This window comes from Chenopodium album, chromosome 22, assembly GCF_948465745.1.
Source record: "Chenopodium album chromosome 22, dcCheAlbu1.1, whole genome shotgun sequence".
Lineage (NCBI taxonomy): Eukaryota > Viridiplantae > Streptophyta > Magnoliopsida > Caryophyllales > Amaranthaceae > Chenopodium > Chenopodium album.
In genome coordinates, this window is record NC_137855.1 from 879,915 (window position 1) to 906,610 (window position 26,696).

The 26,696-nt window shown below is 34.1% G+C and overlaps 2 protein-coding genes and 1 long non-coding RNA gene across 16 annotated transcripts; 1 reads left to right on the forward strand and 2 right to left on the reverse strand.

The window, feature by feature from the left end:
* Positions 1–388: 388 nt before the first annotated feature.
* On the reverse strand, positions 389–6,689 carry LOC145605638 (linoleate 13S-lipoxygenase 2-1, chloroplastic-like). The gene is made up of 9 exons (XM_081661711.1): positions 6,235–6,689; positions 4,031–4,302; positions 3,684–3,924; positions 2,844–3,164; positions 2,651–2,736; positions 2,319–2,429; positions 1,926–2,224; positions 1,519–1,785; positions 389–1,333 (listed from the first exon to the last, which is right to left on the reverse strand). The coding sequence occupies exons 1-9, from the start codon at positions 6,617–6,619 to the stop codon at positions 574–576; spliced, it is 2,742 nt and encodes a 913-aa protein (XP_081517837.1). The 5' UTR covers positions 6,620–6,689; the 3' UTR covers positions 389–573.
* Positions 6,690–9,344: 2,655 nt separating this feature from the next.
* LOC145605344 (uncharacterized) lies at positions 9,345–13,926 on the forward strand. 14 transcript variants are annotated; one of them, XR_014105049.1, is made up of 7 exons: positions 9,345–9,483; positions 9,597–9,965; positions 10,675–10,885; positions 11,370–11,400; positions 11,493–11,565; positions 11,786–12,036; positions 13,614–13,926. It is a non-coding gene; the product is annotated as an uncharacterized LOC145605344 (long non-coding RNA). The 14 variants fall into 14 exon arrangements; XR_014105048.1 differs by having other exon boundaries at positions 10,675–10,805; positions 13,614–13,920; XR_014105053.1 differs by having other exon boundaries at positions 11,493–11,686; positions 13,614–13,905.
* A 6,800-nt stretch (positions 13,927–20,726) lies between these two features.
* On the reverse strand, positions 20,727–26,393 carry LOC145606332 (linoleate 13S-lipoxygenase 2-1, chloroplastic-like). Its single transcript, XM_081662343.1, has 9 exons — positions 25,961–26,393; positions 25,103–25,371; positions 24,103–24,343; positions 23,504–23,824; positions 23,170–23,255; positions 22,879–22,989; positions 22,460–22,761; positions 22,035–22,301; positions 20,727–21,621 (listed from the first exon to the last, which is right to left on the reverse strand). Exons 1-9 carry the CDS (start codon positions 26,346–26,348, stop codon positions 20,862–20,864), a joined length of 2,745 nt encoding a protein of 914 aa, XP_081518469.1. The 5' UTR covers positions 26,349–26,393; the 3' UTR covers positions 20,727–20,861.
* Between the last annotated feature and the right edge of the window lie 303 nt (positions 26,394–26,696).

The window sequence follows — 26,696 nt, forward strand, 5'->3', positions numbered from 1 at the left end:
AATAAAATAAAAAATTAAAAAAATCTATACTTATTTAATATTTTTTATCATTTTAAATTTTTTTTACAAAAAAAATCTATCCTTAGGTTTAAGTTAAGTGTTTAACCGGCGGACTGGCCAACCTCTCTATGTGCACCCAACTATTTTTTTGACACCCAACTATATATAATTAAAAGGTGTTGCAACTTCTAAAGAAATACTCCGTAACATAAATTGTAACTTCTGAACTACTCGACTCGAATACTAATACAAACACAATTATTTATCTAAAAGTCAACAATAGATTTGAATAAAGTGAAAGATTATTTTTACAAATATATTCTTTATATTACAAATTAAATCAATCATGAAATAATGTAGGCATTGGATTCCCTTGGACTTACTAAAATTTGGAAAACTTTACCAAAGCCATATATAACTACTTCATTGAACTCACTAAAATCAAAAGACCCAACAATTTTCATGGATCATAGAGTAACACATATGTATAGATCGATTATTGTAGACTTCATAAACTATATATGTGTTACATAAATTTTATTCTACATTATTTATCCCAATGTTTTATATATATTAGATAGAGATGCTGTTTGGAACTCCCATAGCAGTGACACCAGGAGTAGAAAAAGGCTTCAACAATTCGTAAGGCACAACACCTGCTCCATTTCTATTCCTCAAAGCTTCATTAGCATTCCTCTCGTCGATGATCCCTTCTAACTCCTTTAATCTCCCGTTAAACTTCTCAAAAGCCGCCTTTATCATAGGATCTTCCTCCCAAGATGGCTCCATATTTTCACCTAGATATTCCTCGTCAGGTGAATGACCCGAAAGCACATCCAAAATTGCCATAACTCTAGTAGCTTGTATTTGTGATGGGTAGCATCGAAGTAGTGTCTCCTCAGGCTTTTCGAGGAAGTGTTTCCACTCCTCGTCAGTGGGGTCTTCTGTAGGCATCTTAGACCTAATCACGGTAGGCCTATTAGGGAAGTAACCCGCGTAGGCATATTGTCCAAAGTTGACGGCTGCATGGTGCCCTGAAGTCACCCATATTATGGTTGTTACAATTTGGATTAGGTCTTCGTTTGTTTTGAGGTTCGGCCACCATGGCTCGTCTTTCTTGTCTCCGTGCCCTACGGTTCTTACCTCCGTCCACCAAGCTTGAAGCTCTTGGTCCGATTCTACTAGGCTCGGGTCTTTGTAGTAGTGGTTCACGTAATCTGTCACCCATTGCTTGAGGATGGACCATAACTCTAAGCCATCACTTGCGTATGGATAGTCCTCTATTGTTAGCTTTAGTCCATGTGGTGCTGATGGATCTTCTTCAGCCATTCCCCTATATAATTTAAGCATGACAAAAAATTATACATGAAATTTTAGTATAATTATGATGGAATTTCAAAATAGGATCGGAGGTACTATCTCTACATGTTCAACAATTGAATTTTTTAAATCTCATAAAAAATAATACTCAGTTGTTGCACATGATTTGAAATGGAGGTAGTAGTTTAAATTATATACCTGCTTATAAGGTCGGCTGGTAAGGCTTCATGATCAAATCGCCACTGTAATCCATAGATAACGGAGCTCAACTCCAAAGAGTACTTCCCCGGTGAGAAGGAACTTTCAATGATACCACCTGCATTAATCAAAGCTAATCGAGCAAGGGCATTGATCTCGGTGGTGTACCGAAAATGAGGATGCAACAATCTATATATAGGGTGCATTGCACTCAATTGTCTATTTGCTGCAATTATGTAAGGTTCCGTGCAACAATGTGTTCTAAGCCTGCAATCATCAAATGAACAAGAAAATTGATTAACCAACTAATACTATACTTAACTTTTTTTGTAATTAATCAAGGTTAAATTAGATTTTCTTTAGTAACATAATAATGGTGGACGACGTATATATAAACATAAACGTACCAATGGCTAACAAGTTGGTGATAGCCAGAGTCATGGGCAAGGACATGAGCCTTAGCAAGCTTCCAAAGCCAAGCAGAAGTGGCACTAGTTCCCGGCGTATAAACTTTCTTCCATTGTGGTTTTCCATTACATGGAGGCCGAGTTAATTCAATAGCTAAAGGTCTAAGTGTTTCATTGTCATAGATAAACAAAGTTCGAGATCCATACAAAGTCGTCCCCTTGAGCTCCCTTACTTTGTTTACATAAGGCAAAAATGCATCATGGTAATCTATTATAAACAACTTCTTCTCTTTCACAGCCTGCAATGTAACTGTTAATTTAGTAACAATTTCCGAAAATTTGTGATTATAGAGAGCACAAAATAGTTAATCATTTCAAATATGATTTAATTACCTCCTCGACAGTCATGGATCCTTTAATCTGACTTTGCACAAGCTCTGTAGTCAAAGCTGATTCGGGTGGACCGTAAATTTTAGGATCCAAGCTACTCTTTAGCGGCCATTCCTGCAAAATTGTTACACATAAGATCCTAAGCTATCGAATATGCTAATTACCATATATATATTGATATATTGATACTTTATATAATTGTAACATCACTTACAAAAAATGTTTTTTTGTTATTTTTTTGACAGAAGTTACAAAATATATTGAATTCAACTAGTACTATCTTATAAATTTGATTCGTACACAAACTATATAATATATAGTTTTGCATATCATACCGTGACACACTTGATGCTTAAGGGATTTAAGCCAGCAAGAGTTTGACGAGAGAATTCCTCATCTCTAAACCAAGAAAACCTATCCCCTGAATCAACCAAAAAATTTCTTGTTCGTTAATTAGTTCAAATTCGTCGAATTTATAATATCAAAGGAATTAATACATAGGAAAGTGTTAGTAAGTAATGTACGTACGATCAAATATCTTAGGGACTTCGAAACGAAGCATATTATCTTCAAGGTCAGAGACAGCTCGAATGAGCCTAGGCAACATATCCGGTAAGAACCCATGTTTTTGCAAGCCGGGACAATTAACCCCTTCGTTGAAGAGCGAGTCTATGGCCGTAAAGTATGGAAAGCCGAGGTCAGGATCAACCATCGCGGTCTCTAATGATGGTACAACGGCGTGTAACACCGAGTACACGGTTTTGAACCCGAATTGTGTCTGCTTCAACTCGGAGAATGTTTCATCTCTAGGTACATATACACTGTTGGCTCTGCTCTCTGAGCTTGGATCTGCATATTGTAAAAATTGCTTGTAATTATGTCTTAATAAAAATTTAACAAGAGTTTTTATTGTGTATTAAATTGGTTAATAAAAATTGCTTGTAATTATGTCTTTAAAAAAAATTTGTTGAGATAATGAGATGTTATCATGTTTGTAGTTGTGATGTACACTTACATCTACTATAGTGAGAGGATTTGTGTCACATATTATTAAGAGCAATAATTCTATTTAATGATTAATTATGCAGCGTAATTGAGGGATTAAATTAAATTTACAAGTATCATAAAATACAAAACTAACATTGATAATACGTACTAACACTAAGCTAATAATCGCAAATTCGCTACATTTATGCTAGTACGTAAGATATTTTTGAAAATGTCCTCAAAAGAAGACACGTAGTACTTGTAATTATAGATTTATTTATGGTTAAAGTTTTTCAAGTATACAAAATGACAAGCGTTAAAGTTGATTTGTATTAAAAAAAACATCGAATTAAATGGAATAAGACGTACGGTGGTACATACCTGTCTTAGTAGGAGGACGTCCTGTTCTACAACGTCTAGGGTAAGGGAGTTCTTTACTACCACCCAATACTGGTCTCAACAATGCGGCATCTTTGTCTGGATCACCAAGGTCGTTGTAAGTGTCGTAATCGTAAATTCTCTCAAAGTTCTTACGTTCTCCTTTTCCATCCCCTCTCATATTTTCAAGCTCTTTCTCCCTTAACTTCTTCAATCCACTTGGTGTTTGTGATGGCAAATACGACTACAAATATATTACACATTAACACCATTGCAAATTAATTAGTCATAATAATTATGCATTAATGGCACAAAAAATTATGTACGTACATTATATTTATACTACACACCTTATTAGTGAAGAAGACTCTTTTTTCAGGGTTGTCATACTTAGCGTGCACCCATGAATTGCAAGAGAAGTGTACTGAACCCAATGGCAACCCGTCGAGGAGGATCTCGGTGAGGAACATCTCTTTGTGGTGTTCATTTTCAACAAGTACAGCACCAACCTCTCCAAATTCTGGTGGAACTACAAAATCAGCTTCATATTTCACTATTCCATCCTCGGACGACTTTGAACGATGGGCGTATCCTTTGATCGTCGCCTTCTCCAATCCTGTCTCTACAAATCAACCGCGAAAAAATAATTAATTGGACTTATTAGTGAATAATAAAACAAAATAATTAGTACGTCCATTTCTTATCTTATCTCTAACTGCTTAATGCAATCTAGTCTCATCTGATCTCTTCTATATAATACTTACAATTACTTTGTTTATTTGAAATCAGTCGTCATATTTAATTTACCTTGTAATTTAAATGACTTTTGTGACAAACTACAAAAACTAAAGATATTATTCATGTACATCTTAGGGTTAATTATGTAATTGTACGACTCTTAATGTTGTTCTATATACGGAGTATATGAATATTAGGGCTCCCTAATTTAAACTCATCCTAACAAGCTAAATAAAAGGGGAAAATTCAAGTTTATCAATTTGATAAACAAAATTTGTTTATTAAATGGCACAATTGTAAATAAATCAACAACTTTTTGTTAAATATGTGTCCCACTGTTGTTGATATATTTACAAAAATGCCATGATGACTGTGCATTTATGTTGTTTTATTTACCATTTTGCCATTTGATAAACAAATTTTGTTCATCAAATTGATTAATTGGAACTTCCTCAAAAAGAGTAAAATAAAGGTGATGTCAGGGCTCTCTAGTTTAAACTCTTCCTTTGAGTGTTTGTATGCATGTACTAGAGAAATAGTTGAGCTGTACCCTTGTTGTCTTCATTAAAGTAAAAATAAAGTTACTAATCTAATCCACCAAAATATATGTAAGAAAGTGTAACACTGAAGAAAAAATATATACTTCATATTACACTATTAGTGAATGAAAAAAATATAAATAATACACTATTAGTGAATGAAAAAAATATAAATAATTATACTATATATACATGCAATCTTATCTTACCTTTAATAGCTAAATGCAATCTAGTCTTATCTCTTCTATTCAATACGTACCAATGTACCATTACTTACTCTATTCATTTATTCAATATCAGTTGTCACGTTTATGACTTTTTTTTTCACAACCAATGAAAACTAAAATCTTAGGGTTCATTTGGCATCGTTGTGGCTTTCTGTTTTTTAAGTTTTTGTTTTTTAAAAGTGTATTATATATGTCACATAATGAATCAAAAATTATATAGACTTATTAAAATCATGGTAATTTTGAAAAATGACAACAGAAAAGTGGAAAAACCTTTTTCTTGATTCCTGTACTTGGTTTTTGGTTTTCAAAAAAACTGAAAACCAAAAATGATACCAAACAAGCCCTTAGTACAGCATTGTATCCGATTAAATATAGATTATAGAGACAAGCAAATTTATTCTACTCCGTAGTAATTTGATTTGTTAGAGCCATATATAGAGTCAAGAAATCGTCATGGATGATAGATCTTTTGTATTATATTTAGCACAATCAAATAATTTCTAACAAACCTTGGTTGAGAATCAATCTTTAAGTGTTAGTTGCAATTGTATTATCTATCTAATTTTCACCGTTGAGTTTAATTAAGGACCTTTCCTAAAAACCTTTGAGATTTTAATAAATGTATGCATGGTACTTCGTACTTGACCAGTTGAGATGTACCCTTTTCTTCATTAAAGTAATAAAGTCACAAACCTACCAAAATAATAGGGAAGCGATGCACTGGAATTAAAAAGGCGCAATAATAAAAACTCCAATTAGTGTGTCATTGTAAAACTATCCTTGCATAAGTCTAGTCTTAGTTTAATGCATCTATCTCTCATCGATGGAGTCTTAGGCCAAGTGAGACTATTCAACACTACTTTTTTACTAGACAATAAAATGTCATGCATCTTTTGAAACAAGTCACTTTATTGGTTACAAAATAAGCTTATCTATCACAAAACTAGATATTTCCTCAATCGAAACTATTGTCTAAAATATATAAAGTTAAATCCGTCTTTAAAATGTAAAGAAGCCAAGGTAGGTTTTGTTTGTGTTATTACTTACTTTCTTGTGCCTCGCCACTAACAAGCTCCAAGAGGAGGGTTTTACCAAGCACATCAGTAATATCATCAAGCCCTCGGCTGAAGCCAATGTTGGTCAAAATCCCACCAACACTTGGTTTTACCGAGATGGTGGCCTTAACTTTCACAGCTTGTTCACTATTTGTGGTTGCTATTGCTTTAACTCTAAGGCCACCATTTCGAGCACGGTGTGCCCTGGTTATAGCACCATCACCACACAACTTTCTTGACAAAAATAATGCACCAATTGATGCCTTATGTGCCCTAGAAGAATTAAACAGTTGAACATTACTTTTTTCACCTTTTTCCCCTAAAAAAGGCTTTGGTAGTAATAATAAGTTGATATTATTGGTAGATGTGTTCAACATTTTCTCCTTTTTTTTTGGGTTAAAATAGAATTTTTAACCAATTGTAAAGGGATAAAGAGGAAGAAGTGATTTAATGGAATTATAATAGGTTTGTGTAGTGTTATATAGAAGGTGATGAGGGCTTCCAAGGAATTTCACAAATTTTGGAATTTAGCACAATATAGAGTGTACGTACACATGCAAGACGTTTTGGTCATTTTTGATATTCTATTGTTTTCCTTTCCATGTGATGTACGTACTTAACATTTGAGAGGAAGATAATTACAAGTGTTGAACTGTTGAGTTTACCCCCACATTTTGTGGGCACATCGATCAAACTTCAAGCTAAGCTGTCTTAGCTTACAATTGTAAGCGAGGATCCCATGTGGCCACGAGCTCCTCGACTATCCTTGTTACTTGGTGACTCAAACTCTATACCTCTAAGATCTTAAGTTAGACTAATAAGTGAGTCCGATCAATTCAGCTTTTATTTTTTAATAAAGTATAATATATTGGAGAACAATAGGAAACCTAATTAAAAAATACTTTGTGCGTATTTCATAAGTTTATATGCTTCATAGAATAATAATAACAGTATAAATTCTTAAACGCAATAAAATATGTACTAAAAATCTCCCCAAAAAATTATCTAATACCCTTAGCTTGCCTCCCGTGATGTAAAGGCAGTAAAACGCATATTACCTTTGGAGAAGTATTTTTTTACAAAATCAAATACTTTGTAAATAGTCAAATAGATAATCTCTAATCGATTAAAAAAATGCTTTAATTTAATTTGTATTATTAAGATGAAAGCGAGTTAATAATAGGCTTAAAAGCCAAGTAGCTACTAGCTAGGTTGTACTCGAGAAAAATCACGGTCAGGCCACATACAGTTAAATGTCAATCGAGCAATTGACTGAGGGCCTGTTCACATTTACTGAACTGAGCTGAACTGAACTGAACTGATTGGAGCTGAACTGAACTGAACTAAACTGATTAGAGCTGAATTGAACTGAACTGAACTGAATTGAGCTGAAATGAATATTTTTTGTGAGAGGGAAATTAAGAGCTGAACTGAACTGAACTGATTGGAGCTGAACTGAACTGAACTGAACTGATTGGAGCTGAACTAAACTGAACTGAACTGAAATTAAGTAAATGTGAACAGGCCCTGAATCGAGTATGAAAATGTCATCTCACAACATTATTAGAATATCATATTTGGGTAATAAATAATGTCTTTGGATATATTTAATAATTTAGGGGTTTCTATTTTTATTTTATGATTTGAAAGTTGAATGACAAGCAACAATATACTGTACTTGACCGCTCTTGCATGTTTTCATGTTGCAATGAACTTTAACCAAATTCATAATAGACACCACTCAAGAGCAAAGATCAACACAATTAGACCCACAATAATTTTTGGGATTTTTTGACATTTGCTACCACCTAAAACGCCTCGCTTCATATTTGCTACCGTTTTAAAAAAAAAAATTATTTTGCTACCACCTAAATTTGAGGTTGTTAGAAATCACCACCACTTAACGGAATCCGTTAGGATTTTTGTTAACTTTATTTTTAAAAATAAAAAAAATAAAAAAATAAAAACCAGCCACTCCACTGCCACGGTGCCACTTCTTCCCCTCAACTGCCACCCCTCCCCCCTACCGGCGGTTGGCGCCAAAAGATTTGGCCGGCGCCGGCGAACTCACCCCCTCCCTTTTCCTCACCCACGAAGCCAACCCCCCTCCCTTTTCCTCACCCACGAAGCCAACCCCACCACCCACAAAGCCAACCTTCACCGAAATCAGCCCCCCTCCCCGTTACCCCACCGGAATCGAACCCATCCCCTTCCCCCACCCAAAAACCAACGCCCCTAACTCTAAACCACCAACCCGAAACCACCCAAACAGGTTTTAGGGATTCACTTGTGGCTGATTAGGGGTGGCTGAGAATTGAGGTGGCTGCGAATTGAGGAGGGTGCGAATTAAGGTGGCTACGAATTAAGGAAGGTGCAAATTGAGGTGGCCGCAAATTGAGGAGGGTGCAAATTGAGGTGGTTGCGAAATTGGTGGCGGAGTCGGTGTTGCGGGTGGGTGCAAATTGGTGGCTGCGAATTGAGGGTTTGCGAAATTGGTGGCTGAGTTAGTGGCTGCGAATTGGTGGCTGAGTTGGTGGAGGGAACGGGAAGGGGGGTTGAATTCGGTGGGGGTTGGCTTCGGTGGGTGGGGGAAAGGGAGGTGGGGGTTGGCTTTGTGGCGGGGGTTGAGGGGAAGGGGTGGCAGTGGGGTGCAGTGGCTAGACGGTGGTACGGCCCCACTGATGGAAATTGTAACGGTGTAAGGCATGGGGTAGTAATTTCTAACAAACTCTGTTTAGGGTGATAGAAAAGTAAAAAAAAAAAAAAAAAAAAAAAAAAAAAAATTAAAACGGTAGCAAATCTGAAGCTAGGTGTTTTAGGTGGTAGCAAATGTCAAAAATTCCTAATTTTTGTATAGATTGAGAGTCACTACTACAAATCCCTTGATTTTTGGACGCTATTGGTTCGACGCTGTGTATGGGGCGTCCACGCGAAAATAAATTCCCGCTTATTTTCGACGCTTTTATGTGTCGAATCAGTTCTTGACAAGAAAAAGCGTCGACAAATTCTTATGATTTGCACGTGACTCAAGGAACCCAAGGAAAATTAAAAAGAAAAAAAAAAGAAATGTAAAAAACCGGCTTATACCCAGGCCACAAATATACCCAAAGTACTCTCTCTCTCTCTCTCTCTAACTCTTAGATCTCAGCACCTCAACACAAACTCCTTCGTCACTGAAATCCTCTTCATCGATCTCTCAATTTCTGGATTTTCTCTCCTCTTCTCAATCATGGTGCTCGAGGTTTTGCCTTATACTCAATCTCATATTAAATTGCTTCCTAAAACGATTTCAAAATTAGGGTTTTCAATTTTACTGACATTCTATTATTCCCCCTTTTTTATTGGAATTTTCAGGCGACTATAATCTGCATCGTCAATTCGGAGTGGATGCGTAATGGTGATTACTCGCCCACCAGATTTCAAGCTCTTTCTGATGCTGTTAATCTCATCTGCGGCACTAAAACTCAGGATTTCTTTCTCGCTCTTCACTTCTTTAAACCCTCATTTACAGTTTGGGGGTTGAATTTGTTATCAATGGTGTTTTTTTTTATGAATGTGGTAGTTAATTGTGGATATTACTTGATGGGTTTTGATGTTATTGATTGATTTCGTGTAGTCTAATCCGGAGAACACTATCGGAATTCTAACAATAGATGGAAAAGGTGTTCGTGTTTTGGTCACTCCCACCAGTTATCTTGGAAAGATAATTAGCTTGTATGCACGGTTAGTTTTCGTTTGATATATCGACATATCGTGAATTGATTAACATAAATCTTGATTATGCATGTTATTGAATTTGTTGCTGTGAATGCATGATTAGAAAGCATGGTTTTTTTAAAACTTTTGTAGCATGTAACTTAGCAGACTTGAGGATTATCACATTAGTACATTATGTCTAGTTAGGTTGATTTTAGGGATAGAAGAAATTGATGGGTTGGATGGGCGGCATTTGGTTTTCTGATCGTATTAGAATATGAAAATGCCTGGTGGTTAGGTTAAGTTAGTGGCTATTGAACAGAATTAGTCAGTGGCTAATATATGTTGATCGATGAAATTGGTACAAGGTGAATGGCTATTTTCAGAATTTTGTGCTAAAATTCTGTTTAGAATTAGTTTGTTACATTAAATTGTTGTGAAATAGCATTGAATTTGTAGTTATTTTATAATAGTAGAAAGCCATTGTATTAGAATCAAGGGTTTTTTTGTATGTCGTGTTTGGTTGTTGATTTTGGTCAGACTTAGAAATTTATGTTTTTTTTTTCCCAATTTTGGGTCTAATTGCAATTCTTTGAGAAATACATTGGCGGCAGCCAAAATCATTCATACTACCACAATCTATTACTCTATATATTTATTCCATTTGTTTTTCTTGCTCATTTTTTAATATGATTGATATAGCTTGATCTAATATGAGATTTTGTTGACATTTCAGGTCTATGGGATGCTCATGGCTAGATTTACATATGAAGACATGAGATTAGCAAAAGAAGATAAGCGGGCATTTGTTCTTACATACTCGAGCTGGATTTATAGGCAGCCAAAGGTATGCTGCAACATGGACTGGTAGGTGACAATCTTTCAACTTGGGAACACCTTCACATGAGTGTTCCCATGGTACTTCAGTTGGTATGGGATCGGGAGAGGTATTTCTTATATGTTGTTTATTATTCTTTCCCTGTTATTTGGTAATTTTAATGGGAATTTCTGACTTAGTAAGGAAATAGGCATGTGGTGCTATCTAAAAAATAAAATAAGAGTACAAGTGAGGTTATCAGCCTTGTCCCTTGCCAACTAAAAAATAAAATATGTACATGAGATCATGAAACCTTCGTGTATGATTTGACATTAGATTAGGATTATATTTAAATCATCATTTATGATCTTTCATTTATGATCTTCGGGTCTCATTGCAATTCTTTGAGAAATACTTTGTGGGTGTTTCGCTTTAATTTAGGGCTGTAATTGCTTAGCATTCATACACCTTTATCTCTGATTGTTCTTCTTCATCCCTTAATCTCTCGTTTCTGTCCTTCATTATCTGTGTTTGGTTACCTTTTTTTTTTTTTTAGGAGAAATCTATGTTTGGTTACTTATCTAAGCTAATTCATAGCATTTTGATATTCCCAGGCAGGGTAAAAGAATACTGGGAGTGAAAAAGGTAGCAAATAGCACCGGATTGTTTTAGAAATGGTTCTTTGTTGCCTTATGTCAAGGATCCAAGGCAGATTTAATTTGGTTGGCTGTTTGTAGGAGCTAATCTTTGTAATTGGAGTGCTCTTTTACGCTGGACCATTGTTTGAGATGGGCTTTTCGAATCATCAAAGTTCGTGGCCGGCTTGCTGTTGATGATGATTTAGTTTGCCACATGGTCCAAACAAAAAGAAGATGCCACCTCCTGATGTGGCTTGCATCTTGCAAGCATTCGCTACCTGCACAGGAGGATGGTGCTTCTTCTTGCATGATCCTCTGTGATTCATAATAGCTTAACTCAGGAGCTTTTTAGCTTTTTTACTCAGCACTCTTGTGGTTTTTTGCTTTTAAAGGTACACCTACACCTATTCAGGCACAGTCATGGCCAATTGCAATGCAAGGTTGAGATATTGTGGCAATTGCTAAGACGGGTTCTGGAAAGACCTTAGGCTATCTTCTTCCAGGTTTTATGCATCTTAAGCAGCGCCGCAACAATACACAAATGGGACCAACCGTGTTAGTACTGTCACCGACAGGGGAATTGGCAACACAGATTCAGGATGAGGCTGTGAAATTTGGGAGGTCCTCCAGAATATCTTGCACGGTACAACGTGATCTTTGTTTCAGATAAATGTATTTAGGTTGTCTTGCTTGATTATTTTTAGTGAGGGCACATCTACTTAATTGGAAGTTGAACATAAATTTTGTTTGTTTCTTTTGAATCTGTTCTTAAATTAGGAATCTCTTTAGTATGTTAATGTATATAGCAGTATGCTTTTTTTCAGTTTTTGTTTTCAAAACTTGATATTCGAGTTATATGAATTACTACTATTTCGAGTAGAATTTTTGGGATGAATTTGATAAAATGGTCTGGGTCATTGTTGTGGTAAATTTTGGCTGGAGTCGTATGCCATTTTATATTGTTAATTTTTCATGAGTATCTTTTTAGAAGTATTAACTGGTAACCATATCAGCTGAAATCCATAACTGAATTCAGATCTGAAGTTCAGAACTAAAAATCAGATTTGACTCAGAGCTGAAATCTAGAACTGAATTCAGATCTGAAGTTCAGAAATGGAAATCAGAACTTCAATCCAAAAATGCTTGTGTGTGTGTGAAATTCAAAGCTTGTGTGTGTGTGTGTGAAAGTCGGAGCTTGTGTGAATGCTTGCTTGTGATGTGTGTGTGTGTGTGTGTGTGCGTGTGTGTGTGTGTGTGTGCCCTGCTCCCCTGCTACTGCTTGTCTGCCCTGCTCCCCTGCTGCTTTTATTCTGCTTGTCTGCCCTGCTCCCCTGCTACTTGCTGTATTGTGTAGTAACTTGTTGTATTGTGTATTGTAACTTGCTGTTTACTATATATTCCTAACAATTTCAGAACTGAAATCCAGAACTAAAAAACTCTTAAACTTTTCAGATCTTGTATTGTGTAGTAACTTGCTGTTTACTATATTCATTGAAGTATTATGCTGCTAGTGCTAAGTTGCAAATGATTGACTTTTCTTTTATGATAAATGAAAAGGAAAAGTGGATTACCTACTGTGATGTGCTATTTCTTAATGTGATAAATGAAAAGGAAAAGTGGATTACAAGCTGATTATTTAATGCAGATATGTTGGTTGATTATTTGATTGTGATTACCTACTGTGATGTGCTATTTCTTGACTATCTAGTTGCCTACTTAAATTGATTTAGTCTACATGCCTACTTAGAACTAATATTTTGCATCTGGTAAAAGGGTATGACAATGAAAATTATGAATCTTTAGTGATTTGAGATATGATGAAGTGATGTGCTGTATCTTTATCTGCTGAGTTGATTTGGACTTAATCTCAGGAACTTCAAAGAGAATCCATTGAGTCTCCATTTCTAAATCTGATCCATTAGTTCCCACCTATTGGGAACACCACCATGCTTTGAACCTAAATATGCTAAGAAAATTTTTATTATGTAGAAGGTGAGGCTTCATTTAGCCATCTATTGACTTGGTTAATTGGGATAACAAAACCTGTAGTGCTCTGTATAATCATGCTACCAACTGCAACATCAACTTTGATTATGCTCATTTGGATTGTGCTGTGTATAAGCCAATATAATTTTGAGCTTGTGTGTGTGTGTGTGTGTGTGTAAGGCTATATTGTGTAATGTACTAATTTATACTTTGTTTTTTTTTTTTTTTTTGAAGATTGGAAAAGGCAATGTATAGTAGGAGCAACAAGAGAATAGGTCGGGACACTTGAGCATCAAAACAAGCGACTATATTGTCTATAACGCCATCATCTATCTATTTTGGTTTTTAGTCATATTTATATTAGTGATGTATTATTTAGGGACAAGCTACTATAATATGCGACTTTTTTTTATTTAGTTAATTGTGTTGATGTTATCTTTTATTTATAAATTTGGTAATTGTTAGCAACATACTCTTATTATTGTTGATTACTTATTGTTTTTTTTAATCTGATCTTGTTATATTGAATATTTGTTTATTTCAATTTTAATGTTATTAATTTAATTTATGATAAATTTAAATAACTATAATGTATGTATGATGGTAATAATTTAATAAAAGGAAAAAAAAAAAAGCTTAAAAAATAAATCTAGACGCTTTTTAATGTCTACATAATTGCACATTTTCAAATTTCAAAGACTTTCCCGCCATACGATAGGCTGACACGAATAAACGCAAGACAACAAAAAGCGTCGCTAAATTTGATTATGTGGACGGGAAAAAGCGTCGCTAAAAAACTACATACATTTGGGATAATGCGCGAAATACGTAATTTTCGACGCTTTGTATATTAGTTTGGACACTAAAAAGCGTCGAGAATCTCGACGCTTTTATGTGTCGCTGATAAATTTTCGACTCATGTATTTGTGACGCTTTTTTGCAGCGTCGAGAAATAATTTTTCGACGCTTTTTAGCGTCGAAAAAAGGCCTAAAAAGCGTCCAAAAAACACGCTTTTTGTAGTAGTGAGTTCATGAATATTCTGGCTTGTGCTAATAAAAAAATATTATGTATGAAGTATATTTATTTTAATAAATCAATCGACTCTAATCTATATTATTACAGAAATGTATCTTAATTATTAGAAGAGTATATTTTTTTCTAAGAGCTCATAAAAATTAGTGTTTGATACGCCAAAATAAAATAGCTTAGGGCCTGTTCTCTTCAGCTTATTTTCAGTTCAACTCCAATAAGTTCAGTTTAATTCAGTTCTTATCTTAATTTTCTTCGATCTCTCAGAAAATATTCAGTTCAGTTCAGCTCCAATAAGTTCAGTTCAAAGTTTATTTCTTCGAAATTTTGGTTCTCTCTCTCTCTCTCTCTCTCTCTCTCTCTCTCTCTCTCTCTGTTACATACCTTGTGCCACTGTATATATGGTGGGGTTGTTCAAGTTCGATTTTTTGAGTTTATTATAGTACATATTGTTTCGTTGGTAAAATTTTATGCGTGATCAACATTTATCCTTCGATTACAATCTGATGAGAATTGTAATATTTCACAACTACAACAAATTGATATATAGATCGACTCCCTCACTAATTGAAAATCACACCGATATAAAAAAGTGGATAAAGTATGTACGATAGTACAATACGCAACATGGATCACAACTTTGTCGAAAAGATGATTTTATTTGATTCAAATATCGTGTTTTTGTTAATTTAAGTCTCTTTGTAGATTTTATAACTTTTTATCAATGAATCAATTGTTCTATATTCACACTTTATGTTGATGCTATCGAGCTAGCTTATTTAAATTATAGAAAGCAAATTCTATTTCTTTCTTTTTTTTTTTATTGTATTATTTTTTTCTTTTTTTTTCAGGAATTGAAGCAAACAAAATCAATTTGCGTGCCTAAGTTTGACCATGCTGATGGTAATCTCTATTGAATAATACAAGGACTAAAGTTACCATATTAAAACATTAAACAAATTAAAACATCTTTTCTCCATTTATATTCTCATAATAAAGGCTCAAATTGACATCAACTCCTAATAAAGATACGCAGTTATTTTATAATTGCTAGGATGTGAAAGTGAACAAAAGATGGGGTTCTTTTACGTAAGATAAGGACTAAGGAAGTACTATATATGTACAATTATGAGTATGAGTGTATGACAATTCATAATAAAATAATTCAACTCAAATAAAAGTCGTTAAAACATTAAGAAAGAAACAGAGGTAGATAGTTTGTGTAAGGTAAGGAATAGAAGTACTGTGTACAATTATAACAATTTGATTATAAATAAATGAATTTTTTTAATAATTCAATTCATATCAAATAATTAAAACAAACATATACTCCGTATAAAAGTCGTTAAAATATTAAGAGACATAGGGACTACATTTAATTTCTCATTATTTGGTCCTAGTGCAAGAGGAGGACATCAAGGACAGGTGGAAGGGGTACTTCGATGAATTATTTAATGGAAGTAATGGAGTTGTGATACGAGATACCTCTGTGAGTGATGAAGAAATCAACATGGAGTATGTGCGAAGGATTAGGAGAGTAGAGGTGGAGATTGCACTGAGGAAGTTGAAACCTAAGAAGGCGGTTGGCCCTGATGGGGTACCGATAGAGGTGTGGAGGTGTTTGGGTAAGATTGGTATTGATTGGTTAACAAACCTTTTCAACAAGATATGGACGGCTACAAGGATCCCACAAGATTGGAGGAAGAGCACCTTGGTCCCGGTTTATAAAAACAAAGGAGACGCTCAAGATTGTTCTAACTACCGAGGAATTAAGCTTATGAGCCACACTATGAAGCTGTGGGAAAGGGTGATTGAACAAAGGTTGAGGGCATACACAAGCATTTCAGATAACCAATTTGGTTTTATGTCTGGGAGATCTACTATGGAGGCAATCCATTTGATAAGACAAATGATGGAGTTTTATAGGGTAAAGAAGAAAGATCTTCATATGGTCTTTATTGATTTAGAGAAGGCATATGACAAGGTGCCAAGAGAGATACTTTGGTGGGCAATGTTGAAGAAAGGTATCCCACGAAGGTATGTAGACCTAGTTAAGGATATGTATCGGGATGTGTCAACAAATGTGAGAACATGCGGAGGGTTGACAAAAGATTTCCCTATTACAATCGGATTGCATCAAGGGTCTGCATTAAGCCCTTTTCTTTTTGCAACGGTTCTAGATGAATTAACTAGACCATTTCAAGATGAGGTTCCATGGTGTATGTTGTTCGCGGATGATATCGTTTTGGTGGATGAGACTAAGGACGGGGTTAATGTTAAGTTGGAGCAATGGAGGCAAAGGTTGGAATCTAGAGGGTTTAAGCTAAGTCGGAGTAAGACTGAATATTTGGTATGTCGTTTTGGCACTCAGAGGGGGACAAGCAATGAAGTGGTGAGTTTGGATGGAAAGGATTTGACCATGAGTGAATGTTTTAAGTATCTTGGGTCGATCATCCAGAAGAATGGTGACATTGATCAAGACGTAACCCACAGAATTAAGTCAGGGTGGCTTAAATGGAGAGCGGCCACGGGAGTGTTATGCGACCGCAGCATTCCCCTACAGTTGAAGGGAAAATTCTACAGGACTGCCATAAGACCAGTGTTGCTCTATGGTACAGAATGTTGGGCTTCTAAGAAAGAGCATATTAAAAAGATGGAGGTTACGGAAATGCGCATGTTAAGGTGGATGTGTGGAAACACTTTAAGAGATAGAATCAGAAATGAGGTTATTCGCAAGAAAGTAGGTGTGGCAGACATTGCAGATAAATTAAGGGAAAATCGTCTGCGTTGGTTTGGACATGTAAGACGGAGACCCGTGGGTGCACCGGTGCGAAGAGTGGAAGAGTGGGATCATGGAGGGATTAAACGAGGAAGAGGGAGACCAAAAATGACTTGGTTGGAAGGAGTGAGGAAGGATATGAAGTGCATGGATTTACGTGAGGATGAAGTTTTGGATCGTAAGGGATGGAGGAGAAAGATTTATGTTGATGACTACACGGAATAATCATATTTGGTTCATGTTAGCCGACCCCACTTTTGGGATTAAGGCTTTGATTGATTGATTGATTGATTGATTGAATAATTAGAAGCAGACAACACCATATGCGTGGTTTTTTGGAATTGTATTTTACAAAAAATTATCAACAAGTAAAACGTTTTGAGACCCACCTTGCTTAGTGCAGTGGACCTATAAAATCCTACAAAAAATTTGCATTGCATTGAATTTTCAATTGTGCATAATGATGAAAGTTATGATCTGAATTGATATGGTTTAATATATTTTGTCTTTGGTTGCGTTAAAAAATAATACAACGTGATTCGTGTTTTTAGGGAATTTAATTTCAATTTGGTTACTTCAGCAAAAGGCAATTCAACACTGTTTACCTTATAGGTTCATAAATTAAAAAAAAAAATAAAAAAAAAAAAGAAAAATTTGACAATTACCACTTTCTATTATGTCCATTTTAGTAATTACCATCTTTTTAAAAAAAAAATAAAATTGTAATCTTCTCTTTTCAAAAAGATCAAAAGTTACCATCTTCTTGCCTCCCAACTATTACATAATGTCATTTTTGGCCCACCCTTTACCTTTCCTCCCTATTTCCCTCCCATTTCTCATTCCTAAATCGATTCTCATCTCCCCTTTTACTTTTTTTCCCCCAAAAAATAAACAAAACTTAAAAAAATATTTTCTGTAGGGGATTGACGATTGAGTTAGTGATGATTTTCTTATACAAAGTATAGTTTTAGATACAAAATAGTGCTGATAAACACACATAGATGTAGACAATGTTTAATGAAAATTACAATAGATTTTTTTTTTCTTCATTTATATTGACTAAAGAAACTAACCATTGAACATATACAATAAGACAACCACCATGTATGAATAACATGTTACTCCAACGTAGTAGTCACTGTTACCCGTGCCAATCATTAGTAAATGACAAACCCTATGTTTATTACTCGTACTAAGACTCCTACTCCATTCAGCTTCGACGTCCAGCTGTCACGATACGTTTGGAGCCACGAGACATAAGCTGAATTGGAGTTTTAAGTTTGTCAATTTTCAACATATAAGTACCATTAATACATTTGATTTTAATTTCTTTCAAGGTAAATATGTTTTGAAAGCACATAATGATTGAGATATAAATTAAATATGTGATTATACATTTTCTTACGTATAAATCTCAAAATTCAATATTTCATTCTAGAAACAAGCTATAGTCTGCAAGCTTTAATAATTTGGAAGGGAACATAAACTCACATCTTAAACTAAATTCAATGTATGTACTTGTTTTGCTCCATTTTCTATACTGAGATTACAACATCTCAGCGAGCAAGAAGAAAAACACCCTTTTTCTTAAAAAATTTTAACCGTTGTTATATGAAAAATGGACTAGAGAAGTCGTTGCAGCCTAGTCTTATTATTTTTCGTGTTACACTATCCCAGAGTGTATCATATGCCCAAATTAAATAAGGAAAAAATTATGAGAATGGACTAGAGAATTCGTTACATCCTAGTCTTATTTTCAGTTATACACTTGAATGTAACATATGCTCAAAACAAGATAAAAATTAAGGGTGTCTTAAAAATAAACTAATAACTAATATCTTGTGCTGTTAAGTGTCAACTACATATGGGAAAAGAAATTAAATGCCTGCGACTTATACTAAGGAAAATAAGTCTCCAACTTTTCAAACCGTGGTTGACAATCATCAGATCATCAATAATGGGATAATATAAGTTTAAGGTTTTTAATTTTCTAAATAGGATTTGATGGTTGAACCAACCACATTACGAGTATGTAGTGTTTTCTGACTAAAGATCTCTATACATTACAACAATTAAAAAATAAGACTTGAATAGTAAATATATAATGCTAAATAGTCAAATAAAACATATATATTTTGATTAATTAGGGTGCGTTTTATTTATTTTGATTTATACTTTTTAAAACTTATTTATCAGACTTTATAAAAATTTATTTTAGTTGTAAATTAAACTCAATTAGTTAAATCCTTATTTGAATATGTACATCAATAATACATATAAGACATCTTGAATATGATATATTGAAAATGCCATTTTCTCTTAAATATTTAATTTGACGATAAAATTTATATAGTCATTTTCACAATACAAAATTGTCAGCATAATATAGTAATAGAATATTATTAGTGATTTATTTGGAATTAAAATTTTAGTTACATAAGTCAATAGGTGCATAATTAAGGGGGACCTTTGCTATTTAAGGTGATAATCGATAGCTCAATAGTGATAAAGACACACGTACTTGAAAGTTTGTCGATTTAATAGTTTTTTTTTTTTTTTATGACATAGACTAATTAATTAAATGTGGATTAAAAAAATTATTAATGTAGTATATCTAGGCCAATCTTACAAATCCCAAATGAAGGGCTTTTATTGGTCGATTAGGTCCATGGATATCACGTTTGCACCTTATCTAGTTAACCCCATGCAAAACATTTTTATTAAGTGGTCCTACTCCTATATAAACAGAAGTATTAAGTGGTCCTACTCCTATATAAACAGAAGTATCCAAAATAATATTCCAAAGTATACGTCATTTTTGATACGCAAGCTATGATTTGCTACGTGGAATAAATTGACATATTTTACATGTTATTGTTACTTTGTTAATTTTTTTCGTTGTTTAGAGAGCCACAAGGGCGGATGATGAGAATCGATCTCAAGATTTCTTAGAATCGGGAGGGAAGTTCTAACCACTTGAGTTATCCCTTAGTCTCATTGTTACTTTGTTAATGAGACAGAGAGAAACAATTTTAAAAAATTATGGAAAGTTAATTCGTGGAAAAAGAACTTGTAATAAATCCAAAAATAAGCTAGATTAGTTGGATTAAAATTCTTAGTTTGTATTTAATTATTGTGAGATCGTCTCATACAAAAATCGCATCTTCTTTGAATTAATAATTTAAGGTCCAATTGTGTAGCTCTTAATCATGATGAGGAAGTGTGAATATGTCGTACGATATCTAATTAAAAGTTCAATTGTCTTCACTTTAAATATACTCCAAATGGTTATTCAATTACCTAGCTTAGTGTTATATATTATTATTTAATTTCGGGATATAATATCATTTAAACTATTTCATGTGTATTACATCCTCGCTTTATGTCTTAATCATCTTATAATAACACAAATTCCCCAACTTAACAAATTAAAAACTATTCCACTTCCCTTGATCGAACATGCATGATATAGTTTTAGAAGATCATTGTTCGTGTATTTTGTTTCTAATTAACATAAAAGAATTTATTTTGATCGAAAAGAGGTTTTTCTTTATTTGCTCTCTTTCAATTTTGACATTTATTTTTGCTTGAAAAAACTACTAGTACTTAATTAAGCAACTTAATTGTCGCAATTATACTAGCTCTTGTGCAAACTTAATCAATAATGTTTAATTTATATGGAAATACTATTAGGAACTCCCATAGAAGTAACACCAGGTTCAGAAAATGGCCTCAACAACTCATAAGGCACAACACCTGCTCCATTTCTATTCCTTAAGTTCTCATTAGCATTCCTCTCGTCAATAATCCCATCCAACTCCTTCAATCTCCCGTTAAACTTCTCGAAAGCCGCCTTTATCATAGGTTCATTCGCCCAAGAAGGTTCCATACTCTCACCTAGATATTCCTCGTCGGGTGAATGACCCGAAAGCACGTCCAAAATTGCCATAACTCTAGTAGCTTGTATTTGTGAAGGGTAACTTCGAAGTAGGGTCTCCTCGGGTTTATCAATAAAGTGTTTCCATTCGTCGATAGTGGGGTCTTCTGTAGGCATCTTAGCCCTCATGACAGTAGGCCTATTAGGGAAGTAACCTGCATAGGCATATTGTCCAAAATTTACGGCTGCATGGTGCCCTGACGTCACCCATATTATGGTTGTTACAATTTGGATTAGGTCTTCGTTTGTTTTGAGGCTCGGCCACCATGGCTCGTCTTTCTTGTCTCCGTGCCCTATTGTTCTTATCTCCGTCCACCAAGCTTGAAGCTCTTGATCCGATTCTACTAGGCTCGGGTCTTTGTAGTAGTGGTTCACGTAATCTGCCACCCATTGCTTGAGGATAGACCATAACTCTAAGCCATCATTCGCGTATGGGTAGTCCTCTATTGTTAGCTTTAATCCGTGTGGTGCTGATGGATCTTCTTCTGCCAATCCCCTGTAATAATTCAAACACAACGTGATTCAATTGTATCAGTATTTGATTAAGAATAATGATACATATAACCTTTAGAGTTACAAATAAACATTTACTATATTTTCTAATTTGATATTAATTTAGAGATGCATGATAAAATCACGCGCAAATCAGTATAATTCAAGTTATATTTTCATTTATATTTTTCATTTTTAGTTTCTTATATGTAACCCTAACGGCTATGTATCATTTTTCATCAATTAATTATTCTGTTTGACAAGATTTTAATTGTTACAATAATGATGTTTGTTCAAATTATATTACACCATGAATAAAATTAATTAAGGAGTAATTTCTTGTCTAATTGATTAATTAATTCATGCTTCATTACCAACCAAATTGATGTTGCAAAAGTGTATGTTGATTTAAACTACCTGCTAATAAGGTCATTTGGTAAGGCTTCATTATCAAATCGCCACTCCAAGCCATATATGACAGAGCTAATCTCACAGGCATACTTCCCGGGTGAGAAGGAGCCCTCAATGATACCGCCTGCATTAATCAAAGCTAGTCGAGCAAGAGCGTTGATCTCTACAGTGTATCGAAAATGAGGGTGCAATAGCCTATATATTGGGTGCATTTCACTCAATTGACGATTTGCAGCAATTATGTAAGGTTCCGTGCAACAATGAGTTCTAAGCCTACAATCATCAAGTAAACATATGTTTAGGTACAAATATTTAACGTAAGTAAAGGCCTTAATTTGTAGCATGTTAAAAAAAAAAAAGATAGAAAATATGTGGTTTTAAAGTTATCAACATAACTTATCCAAGTGCAAAAATAGGTAAAATGAACGTACCAATGGCTAATAAGTTGGTGGTAACCCGAGTCATGGGAAAGGACATGTGCCTTAGCAAGCTTCCATAGCCAACCGGAAGTGGCACTAGTTCCCGGCATATACACTTGCTTCCATTGAGGCTTCCCATCTACGGGAGGCCGAGTTAATTCAATACCTAAAGGTCTTAGTGTTCCATCATCATTAAGGATGAACAAAGTTCGCGAGGCATATAATGTTGTCCCTTTTTGCTCCCTTACTTTGTTCACGTATGGCATAAACATGTCATGATAATCAATTATAAATAACTTTTTTTCTTTCAATACCTGCAATATGATCATTTTCCTTAATTAGTTGGTTCAGCAAGTATGAAATATTAATTAATTTACATACATTATATGGATAATTGAACAACATGATCATATAATCGATCTTATTATAACCTGATCAAGCGTCATAGAACCCTTTATCTGGCTCTCAATGAGCTCTGTTGTAAAAGCCGATTCAGGTGGACCGTAGATGTTGGGGTCTAGATTACTCTTCAATGGCCATTCCTGTAACAAATGACATGCTAACATGTTACGATTTCATTTTATTTTATAGACGAAATAGATAATTAAATTATGCACGTCGTCTTAGTGGTTAATTAAGCCTTCAACCTTTAGCATTTTACAAGAACTATATAGTGAAAGTACATTTATGAATTCTTGTATAAGCTAGATTTCATATTATACCGTGACACGCTTGATACTCAAAGGATTCAAGCCAGCAAGAGTTTGACGAGAGAACTCCTCATCTCTAAACCAAGAAAACCTATCCCCTGCAAATCAACCATAAAATTTACTATATTAATTAATTAAATACTTAGCTTATTTGGTCAAAACAGTCAATTATGTTGACGTTATTAATCCTTTTAACTTGTTCTTGAATAGTTGACACACTTTGACTTTTAACATAATATTAGTCAAAGTTATGATAAAAGACAAAAACGTGTCAGAAAAATCTAGAGTGATAACACGTTATTAAGACTTAGTAATTTAATTGAAAGTAATTAGAAGAGGTTCATACGGTCAAATATCTTAGGGAGCTCAAAACGAAGCATGTTTTTTTCAATGTCAGTGACGGCCCTAATGAGCCGAGGCAACATATTTTGCAAGACTCCATTTTGTTGCAATCCCGGACAATGAACCCCTTCGTTGAATAGCGAATCAATGGCAGTGAAGTATGGAAATCCTTGATCAGGATCAACCATCGCAGTCTCTAATGACGGTATCACAGCATGCAACACCGAGTACACGGTTGTGAAACCAAATTGTGCTTGCTTCACCTCTGAGAATTGTTCATCTCTAGGTACATACACTGTATTAGATCTGCTTTCCGAACTTGGATCTGCACACGAGATTGCCCCCATGTGTCATGTGGCAAAATGGTAAATAAATCAACAACTTTATAACAATAATATATGAGTTCCACAACTGTAGATAAGCACATATTGTTTATTAAAGTGATATATAATAATATAAACTTGTATTTTCTCTGTATATTCAAAGTATTACTTTTCTTTTACGGTTTTTATTAATTTTTTTAATAAAAGAAATAGTTTGTTATAGTCATCAAATTAAGTGTGCATCTTGGAGACCATGTAACGAAATGACATTAATTAATACCTGTCTTAGCAGGAGGACGTCCAGTTCTACAACGTCGAGGGTAAGGAAGTTCTTTGCTACCCCCCAAAGCGGGTCTACCCAATGCAGGATCTCTGTCTGGATCGCCAACGTCGTTGTAAATGTCATAATCATAAATTCTTTCAAAGCTCTTGCGCTCCCCCTTTCCATCCCCTCTCAAACTTTCAAGCTCCTTTTCTCTTAACTTCTTCAATCCAGCTGGTGTTTGTGATGGCAAGTATGACTATATGTATATTAAATAATCGTTACTTAATGATTGGACTATAGTATATCAAATTCAATTTTGAGCTTTAATTTCAACTATTCGAAAATTCATAAATTAAAAAATTAGTACTAATTAGATAAAATCAATTAAAAAAAATCCGACTTTTATTATTTTTATTTTTTTGTGTCTTTCCTACAAAGCCACAAAACTAGATAGGATAGTGTTGTGTGCAATTAAGGTAATTTAATACTACTGGTTAATCAATATAAAAATAATTAAAAATAAAATAAAATAAAAATAACATCAACTTTGATCTCTATGCCGACTATACGCTTAGTGACCAGTTATCAATTTGTCAAATCGAACTGAAAACCCTTTATAACATGAAATAATATTAAATAATGTCGAAAATTCATACTACCAAATGAAAAAGTAATATAATTAACATTAATTATTGAATTGAATCTAACCTAAATCTTGTATGATGACTTGATGAGACTCTATATAGTAGTACAATCAATGACATATAAATTAAACTTGCCATAAAATAATTTGTATAAAATTTATGAGTCCCTCTTCTTTTTTCCTCTTTTTTTGAATAAATCACGCATGTTGTCATGTTGAGACATATATTTGATTATTAAAATCATTAATATTATACCAGTAAATACAATGTACTCGTGTTATATAAAATTTATAGTAATTATTTATAAGTAAAAAAAAAAGGTTAAAATTTGTCACTTGAAATATTCCTTATAATCAAGTATAACTCCGTACCTTATTAGTAAAGAAAACCCTTTTTTCAGGGTTGTCGAATTTGGCATGGACCCATGTATTGCAATTAAATTGTAGTGAACCAAAAGGCAAGCCGTCAAGGACAATATCAATGAGGTGCATCTCTGTATGGTGTTCGTTTTCAATAAGTACAGCACCAACTTCTCCAAATTCTGGTGGGACTACCAAATCTGATTCATATTTTACCAATCCCTTCTCCGTTTTTGTTCGGTGGGCATATCCTTTGATTGTTGCCTTCTCCAATCCCGATTCTTTGACAACAACATACAAAAAAATTATTAAAACCTCGACTCATTTACTTTTTATCTATGTCCCGTTTAAAATATTCATGTACATAGTATTTAAAAAAAAATACGAGTAGTCTGTATGTGGAATATTGTTATATTTGTCACAATATAATTTTCAAATCTTATGAGTTGAACTTTTAGGATTAGAGGGAGCTAGCTAAGTCACATAATCTATGATTAATTAGTCCGATCTAAATTTATTTTTTATTTTTTTTGGGGTACAATTAATTCATTAGTCCAATTATTGCATTCAATTATCAAGTATCAACATATATGTCCACCCTTAATAAGTTGCATTGATTGTCGTTCAATAATAATTGTCCTGTCAAGAAATTAGAAAAACAATACGTTTGTATTAAAGTGTCTTAACTAGAATACTAGATGAATTGAATGTTACTTTCTATTTAGTTGCATGTTACTTACTTTGTATAGAAGTAACATTTGATTTGGCTCCATCATAAAATTATGAGTAATCTACCCACTAAATAGAATAGCAGAGAGAGAGCATAAATAAAACTCGTTGTAATATTATATCAACGTGTCATTTACTTACTCGATTGAGTCTCAGCACTAACAAGCTCCAAGAGGATGGATTTACCCAACAAATCAGTCATATCATCAAGCCCTCGGTTAAGATTAAGGTTGCTCAATAAACCAACCGCTGGTTGTACTGAAATGGTGGCCTTAACCTTCACAGCTTGTTCACCATCTAAGGCTGCTACAGCTTTAACTCTAAGGCTGCCATTTCGACCACGGTGTGCCCTAGTAACGGCACCACCACCATACAACTTCCTAGTAAATAATGCACCAATTGATGCATTATTTACCCTAGAAGAATTGTATAGTTGAACAAAATTTGTTTCATTTCCATTAACAAAGGGCTTTGGCAGCAAAAAAGGTGATGGGGTTTTGCTAATATTATTGGCGGATGTGTTCAACATCTTTATTTTAGATAATATTATTAGTTTTTTTTTTTTGGGATGAAAAAATTGGTATGATATATTATTCCTTTTATAGAAGGTGAGAAGGGCATGCATGGAATTAATATTACTAAATTTGGAATATATTGTGCAATTACAGCTTGTGTGAACCATGTGGTTTATACAAGATAGAAATATCTAGGGGGCAGATATTCATACAACGATTTTTTTTTTTTTTTTTTTTTTTGGACGCAATAATCATATATAATATATTCATATAATAATGATATGTATGATCTACTCGTATTCCGTAAGAGTTATGGGCACATTACTACTCATGGACACAAAATTGCAGAATTGAATAATTGG

Bases quoted from the DNA above. Each gene is read 5' to 3' on its own strand.
- LOC145605638 (XM_081661711.1), bottom strand. From the start codon at position 6,619: ATGTTGAACACATCTACCAATAATATCAACTTATTATTACTACCAAAG. The intron at 2,430-2,650 runs GTATGATATGCA...ACAATTTTGCAG, and splicing joins TAAGCATCAAGTGTGTCACG to GAATGGCCGCTAAAGAGTAG. The intron at 1,786-1,925 runs GTACGTTTATGT...TGATGATTGCAG, and splicing joins CACCAACTTGTTAGCCATTG to GCTTAGAACACATTGTTGCA.
- LOC145606332 (XM_081662343.1), bottom strand. From the start codon at position 26,348: ATGTTGAACACATCCGCCAATAATATTAGCAAAACCCCATCACCTTTT. The intron at 22,762-22,878 runs GTTATAATAAGA...ATCATATTGCAG, and splicing joins GTTCTATGACGCTTGATCAG to GTATTGAAAGAAAAAAAGTT. The intron at 21,622-22,034 runs GTAGTTTAAATC...GAATTATTACAG, and splicing joins CCAAATGACCTTATTAGCAG to GGGATTGGCAGAAGAAGATC.